Genomic DNA, 25,200 nt, shown 5'->3' with positions numbered 1-25,200 from the left:
AGGTAAAGCTGCAGGTAAAACTCATCCCCCTGCCATGCAGTGAAAGGTTGAATTATTAAAACTCTTTCCTGGCATTCCATCAGTCTGACCTGGCAACCCAGTCAGCTTGTAGACAGATCATATACTGCTTCAGAACCAGACCCAAGAACCCAGCTGGACTGAAGTTCTGAAGAAAGTTTTAAATCAAAACAGATTAGCTTTGATTTTGTATTTCTCTGTGCCATTAAACATAGAAAAAAACTCTTCAAATCTTCCTTGCCAGTGACTGGCTGCATGCTTCGGTCCAGTTTTGTTACCTATACTGAATTTATGAGCTTACATAAACTTTTCACTAGCCACACTGCCATTAATCTGTACTGCAAGACAGAAAATCACAGTACCTCTCAGAGACAAAAAAGAAGACAGATATTGTGAACAAAACCATCTTCCCATTCTCCATTTAACAGTAAACATCACTGAGATCCGTACATTGTCTTAAAAGCTGAAGAGCCCACCAACCTCGGCCTTTTCTGACACTTTTGCTTATTTTTTTTGCAATGGAGTCAACATCTGTAGAAGGGAAATAATCTGCAGAATCAAACAATTCTATACTGAATCTAAAGACAGCCATTAAATAACTTAATATCCCTCAGCAGTATCTGTCAGTGAGACATTGAATCTTGGGGGAAGAAAAAACTAAGTTAAGGTAAAACACAAAATTAATTAAAATAAGAGGCACTTATCCTCCCATGTGTTACAGTACTGTTACCTTTTTAGTAAAACTGTTATTTGAAAATAAACTTCACATCATCTGCAGCCTTGAAAAACCCACACACAGTCAAAGGCAGAGTGCATTTTAGAGCAGCAGAAGTAAAATATCAGAGGCTCAAGGCTGTAGTATTGGAGAAGAGGGAGCTCTAGATTTTCTGTTTTAAGTCTCACATAAATATACAACCTGCACTGCTGTATGGTTCCAGGCATCTTCACAGTTTACCTGTGGGATATAGAGCTGCAGGAAGCAAATACAAGTACATAGTACATAAAAAAAAAAAAAACCCACCTGAAACACTAAAAGTGCTTTTCCTTTAAACTTTGGAAAATCTTATCAAACCAGCTCTAAATTATTAGCACAAATCATATTTGTGCAAAACAGAATTATTGTATGAAAAATACCCCAATAAAACCCAAGAGCCAGCCAAAAACACAGTCTCACCACAGCCTCACCACCTCCCTCCTTGCCAACGAGGTACCAATTATTGCTCTTCAGACTTCTCATCTCTGCACCAGGCTTGCTCTTCAGCCATGGACCTTGCTCTAAGCACACCCACTAATGATTCGTATCCTCAGCTCTCCCTTTTCTGTCCTGGTTCCCTATTCAAAGCTGTTTGCCATGGCTGTCTCTTTCACCTCCAGTTCAATGTCGTGGTTCTCACCCAGTTTTAGTATCCTAGTTCCTCTTCTAGATTCTTTGGCTCCCATTCATCTCACACAAAGCAACTTGAAGCCTGAATGTCTCAGTGCTGTCAGTGAAGAAAACCTCAGTCCTCCAAGTGTGATTCAGACCACCTTAACCCTGCAGGGAGTTACTTTTCACCCCTTCCAAGCCAGATGCATGCCACAGAAAATCTTACAGCAACCAGAAGTGCAAAGTTAAAAAAGAGGTGGCACACGCTTACCAGGGCAAATGGTATCAGATTTATGATGATTAGAAATGAATTCCCAAAGCACCAGCACTTTCTTGGTGCCCTACACTGTCCAGAGACTTGGTCCTGATTTTGCACGGTGGTAAATTACATTGTTTGTAAATGCACTTCCCATTTTGGGTTTTATTATTACCTGCATAACTTGCATAGGGTTTGCTGGTCTCTGACATCATTTTTATTGGACGAGGTGAACTTCAAAAGCACAGACCACAGATATTTTCTGGCACGAGCATGATTCACTGTGAAACATCCATTTACAATTCCCTACACGTATCAGTCACTCAGTTAGCAATGAAGTGTGCTTAAGTCTTTCTACATAGAGAAATCACTATATCAGCTGAAGAGTGTAAAAAAATAACCTATTTTACCAAATCCTTCACTTTGATTAAATATCATCTTCACTGTACGACAAGCAGAGCCGTCTCCCAGGCAAACTCCACACTGGTCTTCAGTTGCATTGGAATTTATCTCATAATCACAGCCAACAGTCTAGAAAGAAAAACATTTTCAGAATAAATGTACTCTCCATGATGAAATACTCAATATCCCGTATCACTGCCTTCAGAGTACTCTGCTTTTCCAAGAAAGAGGGAATCAATTGTGGAAAAGTATATATCCTATATCAACAAACTAACAGTACAGATTGTTATATCTAAGTCAAACTCATATGTATTAATATGAAGGTGAAAAAAAAAAACACCAAAACCACCACCATATAATCAAATCATTGAGTAGTGATCAGTTACTTGAGATGGAAATGTGCCACCAAAACAGCTTCGACATCTAGGACAGGCCAACACATGTAGGATTTGTGTCTGCTTGTTTATGTCGTAGAAGCAACCATGGATTCTCAGGAGCACAACCCAGTGACAGAAATGAAAGCTCTGTGCCAGCTTTTCATGGCAGTCAGTCAGTGCAGCACCACTACTGCAGACAAACCCTCTTCAGCAGGCCTGAAATTTTATAGGTGTGACAGCTGCTTCTCCAGCTTGCCAGCATAGGGCAATGAGTCAAAGAGAAAGTTCTGGTAAAGACTGATTTTTCAGTTCATGCTTGCTACAGAGAGAAAAAAAGTTACTGATTTTGAGACATGACAAAATTCGCTCCTTGCCAAAACAAAAAATTCAGTGCTCTAACTTCTTTAAACCTCAGTAAAATCTTCATCTAGTTTTGGGGTGTTTTTCACCTCTCTCTCAAAAGTAGCAAGGTTGCAGAACACAACCTGATGTCCAACACTTAATGGTTGTTGATGGTATCTAAGACATCTTGAGGCCTGTTATTTAGATGAACAACCATAAGTCTGGTAGTATGTAAAGTTTTCCTTGGCTGATTTTTCGCAAAAGAAGTTTTCATGTGTGATAAGGCCAGTTTCTCTAACACCCTGTATGAAAATCTGAGTATCCCCTCTTTTGATTTTGATTTTATTTTATATCTTCAGTACACAATCTGCTGCAATGTTCTGTAAGTTTCTGTCAGGAAAATCCATCTACTAGATCAATCTAAGTATAAAGGCTCCTTCATTCTCTAATACATTTCTGTCTTTTTTAGCTCAAGAAGCACTGAACTTTTCCTCCATGTGCCAGCGACTTAATGAACAGCTAGAGAAGTGGTAAAAATGGAAGCAAGGAAAAGCCTCAAGTTACAAACAGTGTTAAACTGTCACTTGCACTTTTACAGAGGATTCAAAAAAAGACTCCTCCATCACTTAATGCCAATACTTGGCCAGTGCTTCTGATTCCTGCTCTGAAAACAACAGACATGCCAAAGGTTCTGCACCAGCCTCAGCTTTGACCTCTTTTCAGAGAAGGTGACTGTCAAAAAAGGGAAAGCTTTGTAAGGTCTTTCACATAGGCCAATCTCGGCCTCAACGACCACATTTATGAGCAGTACAGAATGTTACAGAGATAAGCACATGCTGAGAAGGTTCGTGACTACATTTTTGCCTCAAAGCGCATAGTTATTTGATCAAGGATTTATTTCACAAAGCACTCACAGTACTCAGACACCACTGTGGTAACTGCAGGATGGTTCTTTATCTCTCTAAGAGTTCAGATTTGACTCTTCACCTGTTAGCTAAGGATGCACTGTAGTTTATATTTAATGTTTCGTAAGAATCAAAAGAGGTAGTTGTGTAGCTATTTTCTTAAAGATATGCATTCTGAAGTATATTTGCTGTACTATGAGTACATTTGTTAATCATCTACAACAGTTAGTAAAGCCATTGTTATCAGATTTATTATTAGACCAGAGCAGCTGCCCTGGGGAGTCCTACAAGTTGAAGTTTATATTCTATTTTATGCACACATTCACTATTAAACAGAAAGCTGGGGAGAAAATTTTTCAGGCTGACAGAGATTTGTCATTGCAATTTTGATTTTTCAGATTTCACCTTACCATAAAAAATATTCTTGAAAACTATGAAAAGGAAAATCTGGAAATGGAACACTTCATTTTGTGTTTTGCTATTAGAAAATATTAATAATGAGTATTTTGGAGTGTCTCTTTAGAACTTCTGAAAAAAACAGGCATGCCTTCAAATTGTATCATTTTTGCACTAGCAAATGTGTCAGTAGCAGCACCACAGCATCATCACTTCCCTGCCTTTGGGGTGACAATTCTGAGTCTCTGCATGGGCTATACTCTGCATCAGCCCAGTCAGAACTGGCTCAGAACTTTCCCACTTCACCATACACTTCCCTCAGCAACATACTCATGGCATCAACATCTGACATCACTATGACATGAAGGGAATCCCTTTGTCCCTTCCAGTTACAACCACAGAAACTTGTATTTTGTTTTTCTTCTGATACATGAAACACAGTTTGTATATGATCAGATATCATTGCCTTACCCACACATGTAGCACAGTGTGGTATGGGGATCCCCAGGAATGAGGCACAGTAGACAATTCTGGCAGGTCACAGCAAATAAAGCCTTCATTTTATTCCATAGCTCTGGGGTGCTGCTGGTGGTGCAATGACCTTCATATCTGGCAACAGGTCATCACCTTACAAGGCCGTTAATGCCCATCGCAAAGTGTATGTTCTCGTGAGTCACAGTAAGTAGCTTCAGTAGTTATTAATTCTAAATACATTTACATGAACTTTAATTTCCAGGTCATGTTTTACTTTCCCACTCCAGTGAATATCACATTATTTTTGTCATTCATTAGAGTAATTTCTAGCTGCTTCCTCTTCCCTTTCACTTGGCTTTCCTCATTCTTCCAATTCTTCTACATAGCCATATATTTCTAAAACTGTCTTAAATAATGTGCCTCAAATTTCTGCCAAATTGCCTGTTAAAAGGGATATGGAGACTAAATGCATGTTATTAAAACAGGAAAAGAAATCAGCAGGAATCAGACTCTGATTCTTTTGCACACATACATCCTTGTGCACCCTCTGTCAGTGAAACACGCTGTGCTACTGCATCCACTGCTGTGCCTCGGCTTGTGCGTTGCAAATTAGCATTGCTCCATGCAGCCCTTTGCCATTTCCCTGTTCACCAAGAGCCTTTCTGATGCACCTGAGACTGACTTTGTTACTGGTCCCACCACACAGTGTGGAGGCAGAAATAATGACGTGAATCGCCTGGTTGCACTGCAGGAAGGGGAAACAATTTCTTTCCTGCTGCTCTGTGAGTAAAGGGAAAACAGCCAGAGATACCACCCTTTTGCCACTTCCAGAAGGAGAGACTTTTCTGTGAGAATGGCAGCGGGGGAGCAGATACAAAACGTCCTTGCTGTCACTGAGGGGTACAGCCTGGATGTACTGCCTGAATATCAAAGTTACGTGGGTGCTACATTGGGCTTTTAAGCTCTTCCTTCCATTTGCCTCCCACACTGGTCTCCAAATAAAGAAATCATGTTCGTGTCTTGTTGACCATGATATTGCCTCGAATGGGGAGAAATGTGTCTTGATGTGCCTATTTCTCTTATAATTTGTCTAGATGGGGCTAAATGAATGTCCTGTTGGGCTGGCAGTGGGAAGAGGAGATTGAACCATAGTGAGAAGTACCACAAAAAACCTGAGATGTGCAATCTTCTTTACAGCAAAAGAAAAAAAAAAAAAAGAAAAGACACTTTTCTTCCCAGTACTATGTAGCTATGTTATTCTTCAATACAATGTTAGTCCCTCAACATAATGGTTGCAAATCACCACAGAGAACAGCTCACAGATTTGCATGACTGAGGGTCATTTAAACCTACTAAAATTCTGAGCCAGAGATTAATTCCTGTTAGAAACAGCACAGATTCAGGTCCTCCACTCTCAGTGTCTGCACACTCTCCGTGCATATACCACATCAGCTTTCACTTTTAGACCATGCCATGACTTATATTTAACCAAACTCCTCCATCTTGTATGTATCAGGGCTCAGCAAACATCCTTCGGTGGCAGTATCTTTGCTTATTAACATGGGCAGCAAACAGCCGCTCTAGTGAGAATTAAGAGTCTATTTGTGATGTATAATTTCCAAAACAGGAACATAGGGTATGTACTCTAAAGATCTTCTATATAAAGGGAAAAAAGTGAACCCCAAAAGATGTGTATGGAGCAATACAGTTAAATGGCAAACTAGTCATGATATATCTTGATCATTTGAGATGAAGTTACTGACAGATCTTGTTGGCTGCCTTCACTCAAAACTGTTTATAAGTCAGACATCATGACAGGAGTGGGTCTAAGATATCTGAAGGCCAGGTTAGGTGCAAAAGGGACTGCATCTTCCATCCCCTTATTAGCATCAGCTGGAAAGACCAAACCAAACCAAACCAAACCAAACCAAACCAAACCAAACCAAACCAAACCAAAACCCCCAACAACTGGTTGCAACTGCAGGCACGTGGCTTTGAGATTCTCCTTTGCAGTCGCTGGTTCCAGCACTGAGCAATTTAGTGGCGTTATAGACGTTCAGGGAACTCTTCTGTCATGTTAAGCACAAAGCAGAGAGAGGACCCAGCTATTTTATATGCCAGGTCCTCAAATGAATTAACAGTTCTAGTTTGTCCTTGAACTGATAAGGCAAGTTCTAAAGGAACACCATATCAACACCTCAGTGGTAAGGCTTCCTATTGCACTGAGGCATAGAGAGCTTTTCTGAAAAATTAGGACCCATATATTGGCCAAGTGAATTAGCACTAGTATCTGTTCGTACTTACTTGTCACTTGAAGATGCACATTATGGCTTTGCCAAGGTGGCTAGAACAGCAGCCAGTATACCACAGGTAGCTAAAATGAGGCATCTCAATCCACATTTAGCCATCTAGGTAAGACCAATTTCTCTTGTTGCTCTGAATAAAACCATGGCAAACCACAAAGCCAGAATTTAGGATTTTAAATTCTTGATTGAATTTGAGTCTACCTATCTTGTTTTGACATATTCACTAGGAAAACTGAACTTTCTTGTTAAAAAAGATCTACTCTGCATACCAAATAGATGTGAGCGATATGTACAGTGGTTCTAACATACAACACCTCACCCATATCATCATCTGAAATTTTCATTCAATTTCAGACCTAAGGAAAGTGTTATTTTAGTACTCCGAAAAACCGTGAAGTGCTTTTATGAGACACAGTGCTGCAAACCAGACTAGGGCTTTAACAGACACTGTCACTACTTTTTGTGAACTGCTTTTTCACGTAATCAGTAACATGTTGCTATCGGAGTGCAAGAATTCATGTACCAGACTCATTATATTAGATGCATTTCCAGATATATTCGCCATGACCTGTAATGTATGTATGGTGTTTAACTAGTTGGACTAAAATATTAGTGAATTATATGGAAATACTTGAAAAAGCTTCTCCTCAAATGTTATATTTGGTACATATTTCAGATAAAAGCACGCCGTCTTTCAGAAACGTGAGCTATTTGGGTTACCTATTCATCATTTGCTCTCATTTGTGGCAGTTTCATGATTAAGTTTACTCCATGATTCTGATTCCAATTAAATCTGTCAGAAGATGTGAAGCAACAGTCAGCATGTGAAACACTGACAGAACTGTATTTATGCTAACACCATTACCTTGGAGGGAATATTTTAGAAAGGCTTCAAGTCCCCACAAGTATTTATGATAAAGTATATCTAATATCTACAAACTGCAATTAAAATTATCTTTCCTTTCATCTCTGATCTGTTGCTTCTGATGAATTGACTTTTGCCATTTCTAACACAGTCATGAATTTGAGCTGTCACAGGAAAGGTTCAATACAGAAAGCATACAGAAACTAAAATTAATTGTAATGAGTCCAGTCCATTTGGTCTGGAAATCAGAAAATGAAAGTATAACATCACAAAGACAGCCTTCTGAGGGAAAGTCAAAAGCACTGCTGTGGTATGCAACATCGACTACACGCTTCGATATGTTAAAGGTTTGTTTCGAGCTGGCTTGAGCTGCTCATGGCCAGGTCAGCCCATCCTGGCTCTCAGTGAAGTCAAGTACAGTATCTTTGCATTTGTAAACCTGAGTAGGGCCTCAGTAACTCCCTTTCACAAACATATACCCTGTAAGGAAACTTTATAAAAAAAGTTTTTATTGCTGCTCTCTGAAACACTAGCATTCTACTAATACAGAAAGTCTCCAAATAGTATATGCCAATTGCCTACTAAAAATGTGGAGTTCCCACCACTTTAAGTCTTCAAGAGAAGAATGCAAAAATTTACATAAAAGGAAAATTATTTTGTAAAGAGATGAAGGGACTTCTTGAAGTCCCTTCTAACTGCATTTTTATATGACTCATTGGCTTAGGACATTCAATCCCAAGCTCCCTACAACAAGCTAATGTAGTTTCCACAAGACACCACGTCTGCTTTTGTTTCAAATGACATTAAAAGCAAAAGAAATATCAGGCCTCAGGAGGGTACAGGACACAAATCCCCAGTTTTGAGAAATAAACTGTAGTTGTAATACATCCTCTACAAGTAAAGTACTTGTTTTATTTATGAGAAATTCACTAAAAGCAATGTTATGACTGTATTATAGCATTTACAGAACACACCCTCAAATGCCACACACACACACATCATCCTGGAAACCTACTATGAACCTGCAGAATATGCAGAGAACTTTACATTTATTCTTCAACAAACAGAACATTATTGAATCATATACTTTGTGTTTGCCTGTTATCTCATTGTACAGCGTTATTCAATTTACTGTTGTAAACAAAAATAATTTTACTGTCTTCAAGTGCAAACATCCAATCTTATTACAAGTCACTTCAGAACTACATAATGTGTAATGTTAAACTGTATTTTTGTAATAAAGCCACAGAGAGTAGTGATGCCAATTGCAATGTTAAAGCTATAATCCTTTGTAAAAACATTTCATCAAAAAGAAATAGATTTTCCTAAACTGATATTTTAAAATAATGGAAGAGGAAGAGAAGACTTCAAAGGTAGCAAAAGTAATTACCACTCAGTTTATTGGGTTCATTAAAAAGCATAGAAATGACTCTTATGACCACTTAGAAAACTCTTTCTATCAACTTGTTTCCATGATCATTAAAAATGTAATAAAATCGAGTATCTGGCCTCAGTCTTAAAAAAAATTGTTAAACATTTTCCCATAACTTTATAAAATTGTAGAGAAAGAAACATGCAAACATACCCAATACCTTACACATGCCATTAATACAGATATCTCGGCTGTGCCTTCCTTCAAAGCAAGGAGTACCATCAGTAACCGCATCAAGCATCTTCTCTGAAAAATGGCCATTTATTGGGCGACAGTGGAGCTCACAGGGGTTTGCTGAAAGGAAAACAAAGATGCTTTCTCAGGAAATACTTCAGTGGAACACTGAACTGTAATGCACAGGGAATGACAGGATGCCTTTAGTAAACCACAAACTCATTTTTCCTGGCTGACATTTGCTGAAAGAAATGTCCTAATCAGAAGCAGTTACCAGAGCCGGGTCATATTGCTAACAGAGTGACAGGGGCCTGAGAAATGCCACTTCGTGGACTTTGGGGAAGCAGCTGGAGGCTGGTGCCCTCACACCTCCCAACTTGCCATCACTGGTACGTGAGCAACCAGCTGACTGAGTCAAAGCTCTGGTGGAGAAAAGGAAGGTAAACCAGCAGAAACAAATGGCAATAATAAGAGGAAAGGAAGAATCTGGGGGTGAGATTGCCGAAGACACTGACAAGCAACAGTTTTCCATCAGTTGATGACTAAGTGATTTCAGAGATCATTTATAACTGCTTATCACTGCTGCCACCCTCTCTCAGAGTGCAGTGAAATGGTTGCATCTGATCTTCTGCATGTCAGGAGAGTGTCACATCACTGCTTATTTTCAGCTATCTGCTGGCACTTAATAATGGCATCCCAGCCCTCACGCATGTCAGCTGCACCACTCGGCTTGGTATCATCCACAAACTTGCTGATGGGGCACTCAGTCCCACTGTCTACGTCATTGATGAAGGTACTTAACAGTACCAGTCCCAGTACAGACCCCTGATGGAAACCACTCATTGCTGATCTCCATCCACACATTAAGCTGTTAGCCACTACTCTCTGGATGTGAATATACAGCCCATCATAGAATCACAGAATCATTTAGGTTGAAAAACCATTTAAAATCATCAAGTCCAGACATTAACCTAACACTGTCAAGTTCGCCACTAAATGCTCCACCTACTTGTCTTTTAAATACCTTCAGGGATGGTGACTCCAGCAGTTCCTGGGCAGTCTGTTCCCATGTTTGAGAACTGTTTCGGTGAAGCAGTTTTTCCTAACATCCAATCTAAACCTTCCCTGGCACAACTTGGGGCCATTTCTTCTTGTCCTGTCACTTGCTACTTGGGAGAAGAGAACAACACCATCCATGCTACAACCTCCTGTCAGGTAGTTATAGACAGTGATAAGGTCTCCCCTCAGCCTCCTTTTCTCCAGGCTGAACAGCCCCAGTTCCCTCAGCTGCTCCTCATCAGACTTGTGCTCCAGACACCTCACCAGCTTCAGTGCCTTTCTCTGAACTCTCTCCAGCACCTCAATGTACTTCCTGTAGTGAGGGGCCCAAAACTGAACACAGGATTTGAGATACAGCCTCACCAGTGCCAAGTACAGTGGCATAATCACTGACCTGGTCCTGCTGGCCATGCTAGTTCTGATACAAGCCAGGATGCTGCTGGCCTTATCCAGTTCCTTACCCACCGAATAGCTCATCCATCAAATCCGTATGTCTCTAATTTAGAGAGAAGGATGTTGTGGGAGATGGTGTCAAATGCCTTATAGAAGTCCAGATAGATGACAACAGTGGCCCTTCCTTCGTCCACTGATGTAGTCACTACATCATGGAAGGCCACTAGACTGGTCAGGCAGGAATTGCCCTCAGTAAATCCATGCTGGCTGTCTCAAATTGCCTCCCTGTCCTCCATGTGCCTTTCCAGTGTCCTCCTTTCTACTATTTTTAAAAATGGGAGTAATGTTGCTTTTTCCAGCGTCCACAGACTTTGCCTGACTGCCATGACTTCTCAAACATAATGGAGAGTGGCTCGGCAACTACATCTGACAATTCCCTCAGATCCCATGGACCTATTCAGGTTCCTTGAGTGGTCATGAACCTGATCCTCACTTACCCTTGGAGGGACTTTCCTCCTCCAGTCCTCATCTCGCAGTTCATTTTCCACTCGAGAAGTGTGGGAAGAGAGCTTGTCAGTGAAGACTGAGGCAAGAAAGCTGTTGAGTACCTCTTGCTCATTGGTGGAGCACACTTCCTTTGACCTTCCTTTTCTAATTAACACATCTGCAGAAGCCCTTCTTGTTGTTCTTTGCGTCCCTTGCCAAGTTCAGCTCCAGCTGCGCCTTGGCCTTCCTGACCCCATCTCTGCACAACTGGGCAGTGTCCCTGTACTCTTCCCAGGACACCTGTCCCTGCTTTCACTGCCTGTGCATTTCCTTCCCTTTATTCTGATCAGCAGGTCTCAACTCAGTCATGCCAGTCTCTTGCCCTCCTTACCCAATTTCTTACACCTGGGAATCACAAGCTCTTGTGCTCTATGGAAAGTGTCCTTAAAGACCTGCCAGCTCTGTTTTGCTCCCTTGTCCCTGAGGGCAGTTTCCCAGGGGTACCTGTTGACTAACTCCTTGAACAGCTGAAGTTGGCTTTCCTGAAATTCAGAGTCCTGACTTTGCTCTTCACCCATGCCGCTCTGCTCACACTGCAAACTCCACAAGTGCCTGATCAGTGCAGCCCTGCCTGCCTCCAATCTTGATATTACCAATTAGCTCACTTGTGTTGGTGACCATCTGGTCCAGTATTGCATCTCTCCTGGTCAGGCTGTCTAAGACCTGGCTGCAGAAGTTACCCCCAATGCACTGTAGGAGTCTCCCAGATTGCCCACAGCTCACCATGCTACTTTTCCAGCAGATGGTGGCTGAAGTCCCACAGCAGGACAAAACCATGAGAGTGCAATACCTCCTGTATCTGCAGTAAGAAGGCTTCATCAACCGTCTCCCTCTGATCAGGCAGCCTGTAGTAAACACTACCAACAAAGTTCTCTTTGCTACCTCGGTCTCTGATTCTTACCCGTAAGCATTCAATGTGCTCGTGGCTGTTCTTCAGAGACAGCTCTTCACACCCAATCCATCTCTTGATGAAGAGTGCAACCCCTCCACCCTTCCATCCTTGTCTGTCCCTTCTGAACAGCCTGTAGCCACCCATCATCGTACTCCAGTCATGTGATCCATCCCCCCAAGTTTCAGTAATGGCAACTAGGCCGCAGCTTTCTAGCAGCACGGTGGCTTCCAGTTCCTCTGGCTTGCTGCCCACGCTGTTAGCATTGACGTAGAGGCACTTAGCTGGGCTGCCAGCTGCGTCACTACTTCCTTTGAAGTATTTCACTGGTGTTTCCCTGTTGGCTTCTGTTACCTCAAGAGTCCTTAGCTCATCTTCATAAGACTTCAAGGGTGCTCCAGTATGGCCAACATGTCTTATGGTCACCAGCTGAGGGTCCTTGCTAGCACCCTCTATTCTTGATGTCTGCTTGGGTAGATGTGCATGGAAGCAACAGGGAACGGAATCGCTGCAGCAAAAGCAATCCATAGTTCTCTGAAACAAGTCTCTCTCCAATGGGACCAGTCTAATCCATCCATGAAGTAAGAAGACTCAAACACACAGTGCCCTCCCTCACAGACACTGGCCCTTGGGAATGGGAAATTTTGAAACTCAGGCTTTGAAAAGTCAAAGGACACAAGTTTGATAAATAGTTGTATAAACTGAAAATTAGTTCAAACAGAAACTAGGGTCAAAGCAAAGACAGATACAATCCCTGCCCTTCTATCACTCCCCTAGAAACCCTCCAGTAGAGCTAGAAGTATCTGACTGAAAAAAAACCATCCACTGCCATAGCTATGAGGGACAGCAAACAGAACTGTCTTGTGATTTTGGTGCATAAGAAGACTCCAGAGCAATCTGGTCATGCTCATCAAGCTGAAATGCTTTGCCGAGAAAAGCACTGGGCCTTAAAACTGCTGGTCAGTTGAAGATGCTTCAAGGCACCATTACTGAACTATTTTAATACCATCTTCCTCTGTGCTGCAGAAGTGTCTCTGCTGAGTGACAGTTTCATTCTGTGCCTGTCAGAGTGGACAAAAGCCATCCCTTTGATCTCAGAGGGATGCAGGGTAACTATACATCTTCTAGATAATGCCTAATGAATTTCTTTCTCCCTCTTCCACCCCTTCCTCCTTTGCTGCCTTTGATTGTGTCATACAAATAAACATTTTTAAAACTGGAGGAATTTCTAGTAATGAGAGAAATTAAAATTTGGGCAATGCAAAGAAACTAAATAATTTCCTACAAAAAGGTATATGCTTTTGAAGGGGGATGTTCACTTTCATTGCTCTGGTTGGTACAGTACCAACATATACACAGCACCACACAGTGCATGCAAGTGACAGCAGCTCCTTCCCCCGAAGTCCTTGCAGTTCAAGGACTGAAGCCTATACAGTCTTAACTTTGAAAATATTAATCTCATTCATGCAAACAGCACCTCTGCAGAACTGGGATCAAACTAGAATTTTAAGAGGGACACTGAAGGAAATCCAAAACCTTAATGAGCAGTTTTGTGTTTTACCTCTTGTCTTTTACCTCTTAGAGCTAAATTAGCTTCTTAGGACTGACAAGAATGTCATACTTGTGGCTTCTGAAACAAAGAGGCCTCTGTAAGAGGCAACAGAGGGATTAGAGGCAGAAGATACACATGGACCAAGGTTATAACACTGGTGGAATTCAAGGTGATATGAGTCACGTTCAAGAATATCAACAGAGATCAAGCTATCGAAGAGTCTCAGGCAAGAACATAAATTTTGTAACCCTTATCAGTCCTCAGCCCCTCTGTGAAAACTGCCAGCCACAACATCCATTGGTGGTTCTGATAAGAACTGTTACAATAAGTGACACAATTAATTTTACTTTTATCTGCAGAAACCTTCTTCTGGCTGTGTGGCTAATTTGATTAGCTTAGTGCTCTAAATTTTGTCCCACTTTGCTTACCTTCTCAATTCACCATTTTTTAAATTCAAATCACATTACCATTATGGAAAGGAGAACCCCAGTTTTCCAGCTACTCTGTTACCAGTTCAGAATTGATTCTGATGGCCACAGACTTTGCAGAAAGTCATTTCAGCTTTTACATTGTTCCTAACGGAATACACGTAGAACAGCAGTTGGATATCTGTACCTCCTCCTTAGCTGTGTGTTGACATAACAAGCAAGATAGTATCCAATTCTACCTCGGAAATTATTTAGCAAGAAAAAGCAGGCAGTGCTGACTGCTGACATATTCCTGTCCTAACTATGATGAATCTAAGTATATAACTCAGAAGAAGTTTGCAGAGAGAGAGAATTCCCTTACTATACCAAAATAAAATGTAAAAATAAATAACAAGCAAACTTTCGGACCTGCAAAGGGTCATGATTCAAAGAAGGACTTCCTAGGCATGAAAGTTTTCTTGGTTTTCCTAACTGTAGTAACTAATCTAAAATCAGATCCTACCTTCCTACCATTTTTCTTCTGAGGCCCATTGACAATGAGAGAGTATTGATCCTTCCTCACAAACTCAGTCCTACAAAACCATCATTCTTTAGTTATTTCGATATTCGTCTGCATAGAAGGATGGTTAGAGCATCACTGAGGAAATTATTCTAGCACCGTATTAGCCATTCATTTTCTAAGTTCATTTACTTATCTATCCTTGATTTTTCTACATCTCAGTTCAGGGACCTGACAAATGATCATGGCTCCATTATTCTAGGGCTGCAAATAAACCATATCAGAATCAGCCACTCTCATCAAAAAGTCTAATAGTTTAAACACAAAACAGATACAGATGCAGAAAGTACTTTTATCTCCTATTTTAAGATAGATAACTGATACACAAGCAAAATAAACACACTTTACAAAATGATGGAAGAACTTGAAAGCAGACTGGCATCGAATTCAGATTTTCTAAATCTTATTTTAGTCCTGAAAATCTAAAAAAACTAAACTAAGATCAATATGAGCACTAGGGTTGCTCAGAAGGAACTCATTAAAGCAGCTGGTTTAGTTTCAGTTACTTCACCAAATTTGATTAATTCATGATGAGACTTTAACAAAAAGGCTGTAATCTTAGTAACTTCTAGGCCAAAATATACCAAAATTCTTGCAAGCCAGCATATGCATGAAATACAAGATCCAATCTGCGAACACTCAGTCATGACCATGTTCACACAATCCTGTTCACACTGAATTGCTCCTGAGTAGATCGTACTTAAACTACAATGAAAACATTAATGCCTCAAACCCTCTAGGTAACCTGCTCGAATGTTTAACCACCCATACAGCAATGAAGATTTTCTTACTCAGTAACCTAAAGTTCCCTTGTGTTGTTTTGACTGTTTCTGCTTATGCTACCACTTACAGACATGAAGAACTGCTGAATCCTGTTCTCTTTGGGGATTCCTGCATTACTTGAGGGGAGAGGGTGGAAGTTGCAGTATGAAATACAATGACAAAACACTTGACTTCAAATCCAAGTTCGAAAGCAGAAGAGCTACATTCAAACTGAGCTGATAGGACCACGAAATTCTGCTTTTCAGAGTCAGTTAGCATGGACACGGGACTGCATGGACATCAGCAGCTTCTTCCAGACCCAAGCACAACACCTCACAGAGCCATGCAGTCTTGCCAGCCTCAATCTCAACTAACTCAGGCATATGCATGAAATATATCTTTAGAAACTCTCTTCAAATAGCTAGCATTCAATTCACTCAGCCTTCTTTTATTTTTTTTTTTTCTAGAGCAAAACTTGATTTTCTCAGTCTTTTTCATAAACTATTTTTTTCAAGTCACTTGGCTTTCACGTTGCTCTCCTGCAAACTTGTTCCTGTTTGGTTGCATCCTTCTGGCAGTGTGTTACCACTTGAGATTTTAGCTGAGGTGCCACTAACACTCAAAAGCCCAGAAAAATTACACCCTGTTTTTTTCCAGAGTGCACACATCCTGCACCAAGATTACGCTGCTGATTTGAACAACAAGATAAACCCTTTAATACATAAAGGAAACCCAGACGTAATGGAATCCCAAGCCACACAGCTCCCCTAAGCACCCAGTGACTTATCTATAATCAAAATGGGACCAAGGAAGCGAGTCAGCTAAACTGACCTAAAATTCAGGCATAAGATTTTTTTCCCCTGTGTATTTTATAACAGAGTTCATATTCACCAAATGTAAACAGAACAATGTCAAGGTGACTAGAAAGGAACACATTCCCCTCCCAATTTAAATTTGTTTCCCCCGCAGCTGACTCCCATGAGTTCACATGCAGGAAGGATCCAGCTTAACCTGACTGAGAAGGACGTGATTAATGTGTCTGTCAGCAGACGATAAGGCCTCAATATTTCTTCCAACCTCACAAGGAAGAAAAGAGGTGGGCCTGTTCTCTTCGAGGCCTCACCTCTGTGAGAACTCAGGGCTGAAGGAGAAAATACAAAACAAAGTAAATCAGAGAAGGTAATTACCAAACACAGACAAAATGGGAAAATAAAGCCGAGGCAAAGCTACATTACCACTTTCACCAAGCCTGGATCTCCAAAGAAAGTTTAATTTTAAAGCAGTAGCAGCATTATCTTGTGCTGTTAGCTCAGCCCCTGTGACTGCACCAGTACAGATGTTATTTGATACAGGTACATACTTGGGAAAAAATACAAAGTTTTAAACATTTTAGATACATAACCCCTATCTGACAGTACGTGAGATCTTCCCGGCACTGATTGAGAAAAGAAAGGTATTTATATGATTCAGGGTAGGAGTCACTACATGAAAGTTAGACCCTGAGAAATCATCAGATTGAGATAAACGTAATTTGTCAAAAGGCAGGAAATAAATAAATGTGGGGTCAGTCTGATGGCAAAAGAAGTGCATTAGCACCAATGCCTGACTAAAGTGTCAAAGAAGGGGTCTGGGTAATGAGAACAGTTCAGAATATATCCTGGTTAGAGCTGCTGGATGTCCCCTTCATGTTGAGGCTCCCAGGGATACTCAGGTGCTCCAGCATAAGGTAGGTGGGTTTCTCTGCTCCAGGGCAACTCCACAATAGGACTATGCAAGTTCTCCAACAGGCCCAAACTCATTTAAAACATGATGGAAAAATCCAAACTAGAACCTTAAATATCATTAGCCTGTATAACAGTGGATATCATTCATTGTTCTGCCAGGCTGCTTGTTAAAGCTGTTTGTTGCATCTCACCTTATTTTAAATTATAAACTATTCAAAAAAGAGTTTGTCCTCTTATAAAGGTACAATTTATACGAGAGAAAAGGACATTCAAGGTGTTCAATTATGTGACATTCATTAGAATTGGTTTATGTAAGCTATGAGATTAAAGCCAGGAGACACAATTCTAACTATCATTTACCATTTTTCCAGTCAGATGAGGAAACAATGAATGCATAGAATGCCACAAAATGTGTAGCTCAGGGTTTCACCTTCTCAACTAGAAGTTTCCACACAAAATGTGTTACATGTACTCAGGGTTAAGGAAAGCTTCATGACATTTTCTTTTCCCCTTATGTCCCATGTGCAGCATAAGAAGATAATGCCTCATAATGAAACACAAGGAAATATCTTCTTGGCAGCAAGCTGAAGTAGTAACAGACTGCTCTGATAAGTCTTTGAAATGGGATGGCACCAGTTAATGGATACACTAACAAAGGCTGGTGGACATATGGCAGACATGTTAATTAAGTCTCCATGACCATGAAACGTCAACTCTTTTTTCATGTGGCACCATTGGTTTGCTGTTGTTTAAAGTCTTGGTCTAAGACAAACACTCAGAAGAAAGGCTTACACTGCTCCACCTCACTGGGAGAGCACTGTCTCATGACCCTCTTTGAAACTGTTTTGCCCAGGACACCTTTAGCAAACAACGGAAGGTGAAACTGAGATGGGTACAAAACTCTCAGATATATTTCGAAGCAGTAGGTAATGTCAGGGGCTGTACTAGAAGCTGTGTGCCCACGACAGCCACACACCCTCAGTCATACAATGATGATGTCCAATGACGGATCAACACTGGACTTGGCCAGCTCCCTGTCTAGGTGAAAGTTCCTAGGAGAGCCTGTCTATCTGAGGAATCCAGGATTCTGGTAAATTAAAAGTTTAGCAGCAAGAAAACACTTCAAGTGTTGTTACTGGAATGTAAGAATAAAGTTACAAACATTAAGGATCTCACAGATCACAGGGGAGACACGTTACTCTAGACTCAAGTTCTGTTGTTGAGAAAAGAGGTGAAAACAGTCAAAAACCTTTTTTAAGTCACAGAAGAAATATTTGCTTGGTATTCGAAGGATTTTGCAAAAGGTCACTGAAGCCCAGGATGTTCCAGATGAAATATATCAGGCTCAACAAACCAGCATTTTAAAGATAAATGGTTTATCTGTAAAGCTCCAATCACTTCTATTTGAAATATGACATGGACACACCACAGGCCTGCCTTCCAGTGTGCAGGAAGCACTTGATTCATGATTCTAAATGCCCTTTAAGAGCAGACCTTCTGCAACAAATGAACATGCAGAACTACCAGTTCTACAGCACTGTCCTAAAGAGGACACGAACTGAACTGAAGGTGTACCCATCAGTGGTACATGTGAGTAACAGAGAGGACTGGAATCCCAATTTCAGTGACAGAGGACTGCAGAAGACACTTTGTGAGTTTGGCTTTGGACTAAGCCTTAGAATGTTACCATTTACCATGGTTTATTTTACTGGGTGTCCTTCTGAAAAAGTCTGTTCCACCAACCACATTTTCTTTCATCAGAAATTTTCCTGGAAGTCTGCTCCAGGTTCATCTTCAATGGTGTATTTGTTATATGAAATTGAAACAGTAGTTGAAATTTAGGAAACCTATTCAGAACTGCCAATAACTGTGAAAATGCAATGAACAGGCTGAGAAATACTACTGGCAAATGAAGCCAAATCTTGAGCTCCACTAAATGGTTCATTTTTTCTTAAAATAATTATATTAATAGCTTCTACTGGCTGTCTACTTCTTACATTTATACATACACCAAAAATCAAACTGCATGGTAATAATTATTACCCTTGTATTTAGTAACTAGCTGTTAGAGAGCAAGTTATAAGGCAGAGGCATCAATTTTGTCTCTACAATATACCCGTTAGTACATTACTGAACCAGTTGAGGCACTATATTATTTCCTCAGTGTAGTACCAGCTACACTTACCACGCAGATCTGAATTTGGAGGTAGTAAAGCCACGTTTGTGCAGTGGAAGAGCTTTGCTCATTAGGTGCAGCGGTGCCTAAAGGCCCAAACATGCAGCTCTACACCAAACCACTGTACTTCTCGTTCTGCAGTTGACACTGGAAAAGATGGTTTAGGTCTACTCAAAACAATTAGTATAGATGTGACTTAAACAGCTTTTCTTAGTGTAATATCTTTCCAGGAACTGAGCTAGTTACACTCAAAACTCCTATCAGTAAAGCTTTGCAAGAACTTCTATGTGTAGAGGAGAACCACTACCTTTGTGTATACATAAAATTCACACCTGCTTATGGAGGCAAACCAGACTTTTCTCTCTAATTAAAAGACTTAAAATTCAGTGACTTCTTACCCTCATAGAAATTTCTCAGAGGTCTGGATATTCGACTTTTTTATACAGGATATTAAAAAATCTGTAGTTTCGTACCTGTGTTGTAAATGGGAACCCAGTGGTAGAATTCATTCTGGTAGGGAACTGTGTCAAATTCACTGCACTGCATCTGACGAAAGGTTGGCAAGCCTTTGCGACAGGGGCTAATGTTACACATGCGATAGCGTTTTCTTTCTCCAGTGCAGTAGTCTCCTCCAAACTGTGGTCTAGAAAAGGAACATCGAGATTGGGATGTGAGATTTTAGGTAAAAAGTAGTTTTAAAAGAGCAAAAAGCAAAAGAGCTTTCAGGTTCCAATGGGATAAAAAGGTGAATCTGAATCTTTGACAGGGTAGAGATACCATTCGCATGTTTAAGTATTCAGACATGTCAGTATGGAACACACAGATCTAGATATCCCTTGTGTGCCAAAGAAGTGCCTGGTACATTGCCTGGCTGAGCTCAAAACAAAATACCTTATGAAGCAAACTCCCTCAAAATACCATATTTTCCAGAATGTTTGACACTTCTTCCAGAATAGCCAAGCGATTTCTGCTGTTAGGCATCCTCTTAAAGGTCTCTGAAAATCAGATGTGGGGTCATCATGAACTCACGTATGTATTAGAAAATTCTGCCCTCCATTTTCTGTAGCTATCAACTCATGTGTTGGGAGTTCAAACAAAGCTGATGACTAGAATAAAAAATGAAAGGTGAGTCCTTTATTTCCCTCAGGAACAGATTGTTAGTTATTGTTCTCATCTGGTGTTTGAGGACATCTATTTATTCATGGCAGTATTTTTAAAGCAACATTTCTATTACTTCTGTAAAAACTGACTGCTAACTAACAGGGTTTTTTAAAATTTTGTGTAGAAATAATTTCCATGGAGACTAAAAATTAAAGAATGAGATGACGACGCAAAAGGTGAGCCAACTGAATTTCACACAGGTATGCTTAACTGGGAAGGACAGATGTTCAGCGCCTGTGGCACTTGCCAATAACACAGTATCATACAAAAATGACTCCAACATCATAAGTATCCCAAAGGTCTTGAATAAAAGGTATGAAGAGATTGTGGACTCAGCTTACTCTGGGTTATCACATGGTCTCTCTGCGCTCTGAACTCCTGCCCCACATGTCCTCGTACAGTGGGACCAGGACGACCAAACGCCCCATCCACCATGGACTGCTTCAGGAGTCTTGCCTACTGTGATGCACTCACCAGAGAAGCACCACTGCAGAGAGGAGAGAAAGGACAAACAGCCTGAGATTATCATCACAGGAAAATATTATTGTGAATTACTTGTTATTTCAGTCCCTGAAGGTCGAAAACTTGAATAGAAATGTAAATGGAGATGTCACAGGATGCCCCTCCTTCACGCTGAATGGTGACAGAGCTACTCATGGTTCCCTCACTGCCCTTTGGCAGGCAGCGTGGCCTACAGTCACCTTGTCTTCTCCGCACTGTGTTCCATCTGCAGCTGCATCCAGTTTGGAGCGGCAGGAACCCTTCACCGAGCACCACAGCGTTTGGCAAAGGTTCTAGAAAAGAAAGAAAACCACGGCAGTCTGAAGCAGAGCTGAACTCCTATGGTCAAGATTTTCAAAAATCTCCCACAGTTTTGTACATCCATTTACAAAGCTGCATTTCCCACAACGGGTCCAAATTTAGGCACTCCTCATTAATGTACATGGAGGGACTATTTGACAAATACAAATCAGTGAATACTTTCTATGAAGTGAACTACTTGAACCATGTGAGTTTAAATATTCTCCTCATTGGCTGCTCAGCTCCCAGCTACACACAAGAAAAATTACTTTACAAAGTTTGGGCACTACTGTTTAAAGTAAAAGTGGACAGAGTTTTTACTATTTTGATTTGAAGAGTACTAATGAAAACAACGTTCAGTTCTGCTTTGCTGTCTGCCTGAAAAGTGCAATCAAAGGTTAGAGAAGGTAGCCATGCAAGTAAAAGCAATGTTGTGCCTCCAAGTACAACAGCCAGTTTAATATTTGTGGAGGTCCCAAAAAGAAAGCAATCAAAACAAAGGTATGTTAAAACATCAACCAAGCAGACAGCAAAGGAGTGATTTAAAAGAAGAAGTCCAGGCTAGCTGGCAGAGAAAAAAGACTAATGAGCTGGGTAGAGTAAGGGCTCTGGTTAGGGAATACTTGCACTGAAGTTACTCAGAACCTGGTGCCAGTTTAACGCAGTACCTTGCCAGTAAAGCACAGCATTTCAGCTGCTGCTCACACAGCAGCAAGTGGCCAGCCCCACGGAAGGGACAGAAAATCCTGAGAGTTACTAAAGTTAGCGGGGCAAGAAGTTGTACAGCTAACATAGAACAAGTCTTCTTCACTCAATCACAAGTATTCTCTGAAGAGTGAGGACAGACATCCAGGGCTATTCCCTCTTCCAGTTCACATGCACAACAGTTTCTCTTTTGGTTCACACATAGTTCCCTGCATGCTTGGGAACTCCTGAATAAGCAGGGCTTTGTGCGGAAGACCACTTCCAAGTTGGAGAAAACAGGGGTGTCCCAGAGACAGTGCACTCCCAAATGGAAGAGCAGAAGGAAAAGCCCAGGGGCTCTGGGCCAGGTGTTGGCTCAGGGTGTTTGAACTGCCGAGTTCAGCACTGGGAGAGGGAACAGAGCTGGCAGCATTCACCTGTGAAGCAGGGACAGTTGTAAATACCATCAGAGAATGGCATCAATAAGAAGGGTCCCACTAGCAGCTCCCACTGGGATTCTCAGAGCAAACAACATGCCAGGTTTGGGAACCAATACAGAAGCTGGGTACTTGTGAAAATCTAGCCACAATGAGCTAGCAGCAACATCTGGCTGAGTATGAAACGTAAAACTTGGCTGTTGGTTTCTGACCTGCTTCTATTTAAAACAGAAAGGCTTGGGCAAAGTCTGGTTTGATAGAGTTACCTTTTACTCACTTCTACTTTGTGTTCACCTTGGTTTTCATCTGGAACACCCAAAAAAAAGTTGATAGCACAGAACATCTCAAATCACTTCAAATCTCCGGCTGCAACACAATGTCTGGGGCATTGCATCTTGGCTCATTTAGCTGATTTTGTATACAAGTCATATGTTGGTTTGCAGTTCCCTATTAATAGTTCAAGAGTAGCTCAGCAACTCTTTGCGAAGCCATCAGTGTCAGGTTCTTAAGGCAGAGCTACCCAAGTGTTCTGGCTGATGAGTTTTCAGTCATTATTAAATGAATTCATTGTTTTTAACTCTTGTATACAGATGTTTCATGCTTTTTTAGTGTATAAAGTGCAGTCCTGCACTGAGCTTCAGATACAAGAGAAAGGCACAAAACTTGAATACAGCTTTTCACATTTTTATGAGGTGCACTCCCAGATTTCCAAGTTCATGGAGGAAATTCTTTAGCTTTGTAAGAATGTTTCCATATTTATCTCCACATACCAGAGCTTTTTTCCATCTTCAAGAATACTGGAATAATAGCAGTGCAAGAAAAAGCACTGTTTACTGTGTGCATTTGAGGTAACAGCCAGAAATTCATTATCAATTACTCACTGCAAGACAAGCAATTTGTATCATCAGCAATACAGCATACACTTTCCACCCAACCTATGAGACCACAGTCTGTGCCTTAAAGAAAGTCAAGTCCAAAAAAATCCAGTTTCACTGCAGTCAGTGGAAGTTTTGGAGATAAAGAGAGGGTGATAAGGATTCTGAGCTCCCACAGCCTCTTCTATAGAAAGCTATCGGTGTACCTACCACTCCTCCCCCTAATCTGTATTTGATCATCTTTTCGTTATTAGAGGGACAATATTTATGTACTTCGTGAAATGCTTAGAGGACTTACTACCTAAATGGTTTGCAGAAAGCACTATCCGAATTCTACATCTCAGCCTCTTCTAAGTGAAATCACTGAACTCTTGGGTATCTTCAGTTAAATACAGATTCTTTCAAAAAGAAAGAAAAAGAATCTGTGGATCAATTTCAGTCAGACATTAAAGGTACAGAACAAATATAGCCTGGTGAGTGAGTGAGCACTAAGTAAACAGTGGAAAGGCAAAGAACAGTCAGACCTCTTAGACAAAATGACTATACTGATCATTCAACTTGCCAGTCAGAGTATACTGTTCACAATTCCTTTCCCTGCCAGTGCAGCTACCTGCAAAACACAGGCTTTCCAGTAAAACACAAAATCAGACGATTCTAATTAATTTTCTAACATATGTCTACCTGTAAAATTGGTTAACCAGGAGATGCTGAATGTAACAGCTTAGTAGGTTCAAACCCAAGGAGAGACAGAAGGAACCAATCCTGCAAAATTATACTATAATATTCTATCTGTACCAACAGACAAATAATAGTAATGGAGGAAACTGGAACAGTGGGTAATGAAAGCAATCTTTCAATACCTGCTTCAGATTCAGTAGTTGCAGTTCAACATCGGTAATCATGTTACCTATTAAGGCTGAGAAGATTAATCAGAAGTAATCTCCCTAATAGAAGGGTGGATGAGAATACACATAATTATCCAAATTGAATAAACAGTCAACACTGGCAGTCCACAGTCTACAGCTGTGTGCAATACCTTGCCTAAAAAACACGCCAGCACTGCTGACAGCCACAATGCCACAGCTGTGTTTAACAGCGCACGCAAGCTGGATGTTGTCTGCAATGTTTGCTGCAGATTGCTGTCCAAAACACAGCAAAAAATAGTGATCTCTTAGCTAGACTAACACTTGAAAACACTGTTTCTGAACTGTTCCATGTAGAAAAACGCTGCAAGCAGCCAAACAGCCCTGAACATGCTAGGCACAGTTAAAGTGCTACTGCACCTTAGATAATATAACCTGCTACTCTGCAGTGGCTCCTAGCTCTTGTAGAGAGATGTGCTGCTATGACTACACTGCTCCCTTGCATCTCCACACAATGCTGCTTTGCTGTACTGTGAGACAAACCCCAGGGTACATTTTAAATTATGCATTTCCACAAGAATATCTCATGTTTGATGGGAAAATAAAGATTCTTCAAGGCACATGGACTGAAATTGCCTTTAATTAGTCAGAGCATCAACAGTGTGAAAAATCAGGACACGTGGGAACAGATCACAGCCCTAATTTCTTCAGAAAACTCTTCCTGGGACTGAAAACTTGTTTCTAGAATGATTTGGTCAGTTTAAAGCTATAAGGTTGAAGCATCTTCATTTCTTAAAATGAGATTTAAAGTTTATTGATAATTTACCTAAGACTGTATTATAAGTTTAAAACCAAAATTACTCCACTGCTGAAAGACAGGCATTTAACAACAGATATGTGGCTAGATCCAGTAAAGGTCTTGCAAAATACAAGGCAACCACTCACAGAATCTGTAGAGTGGAATTAAAACAGTGTTAG

At 40.8% G+C, this 25,200-nt stretch overlaps 1 protein-coding gene across 4 annotated transcripts in view; it reads right to left on the bottom strand.

Moving 5' to 3' along the window:
* Positions 1 to 25,200, bottom strand: part of ADAMTS12 (ADAM metallopeptidase with thrombospondin type 1 motif 12) — a 171,404-nt gene that overhangs the window by 47,152 nt on the left and 99,052 nt on the right. For 3 of the 4 annotated variants that reach the window (XM_071802789.1, XM_071802788.1, XM_065861194.2), the window contains exons 10-14: positions 21,264 to 21,356; positions 20,904 to 21,049; positions 19,875 to 20,044; positions 9,300 to 9,433; positions 2,051 to 2,171 (exon numbers count right to left, since the gene is read on the bottom strand). In XM_071802789.1, coding sequence (XP_071658890.1) covers positions 2,051 to 2,171; positions 9,300 to 9,433; positions 19,875 to 20,044; positions 20,904 to 21,049; positions 21,264 to 21,356 — 664 coding nt within the window. Of the gene's footprint in view, positions 1 to 2,050; positions 2,172 to 9,292; positions 9,434 to 19,874; positions 20,045 to 20,903; positions 21,050 to 21,263; positions 21,357 to 25,200 lie in introns of all 4 variants that reach the window. The other variant, XM_071802790.1, reaches the window with a different exon arrangement.

Source organism: Patagioenas fasciata, chromosome Z, assembly GCF_037038585.1.
Source record: "Patagioenas fasciata isolate bPatFas1 chromosome Z, bPatFas1.hap1, whole genome shotgun sequence".
Taxonomy (NCBI): Eukaryota; Metazoa; Chordata; class Aves; order Columbiformes; family Columbidae; genus Patagioenas; species Patagioenas fasciata.
Note: the sequence above shows the minus strand (reverse complement) of the source record. Positions and strands in the feature narration are given on the sequence as shown.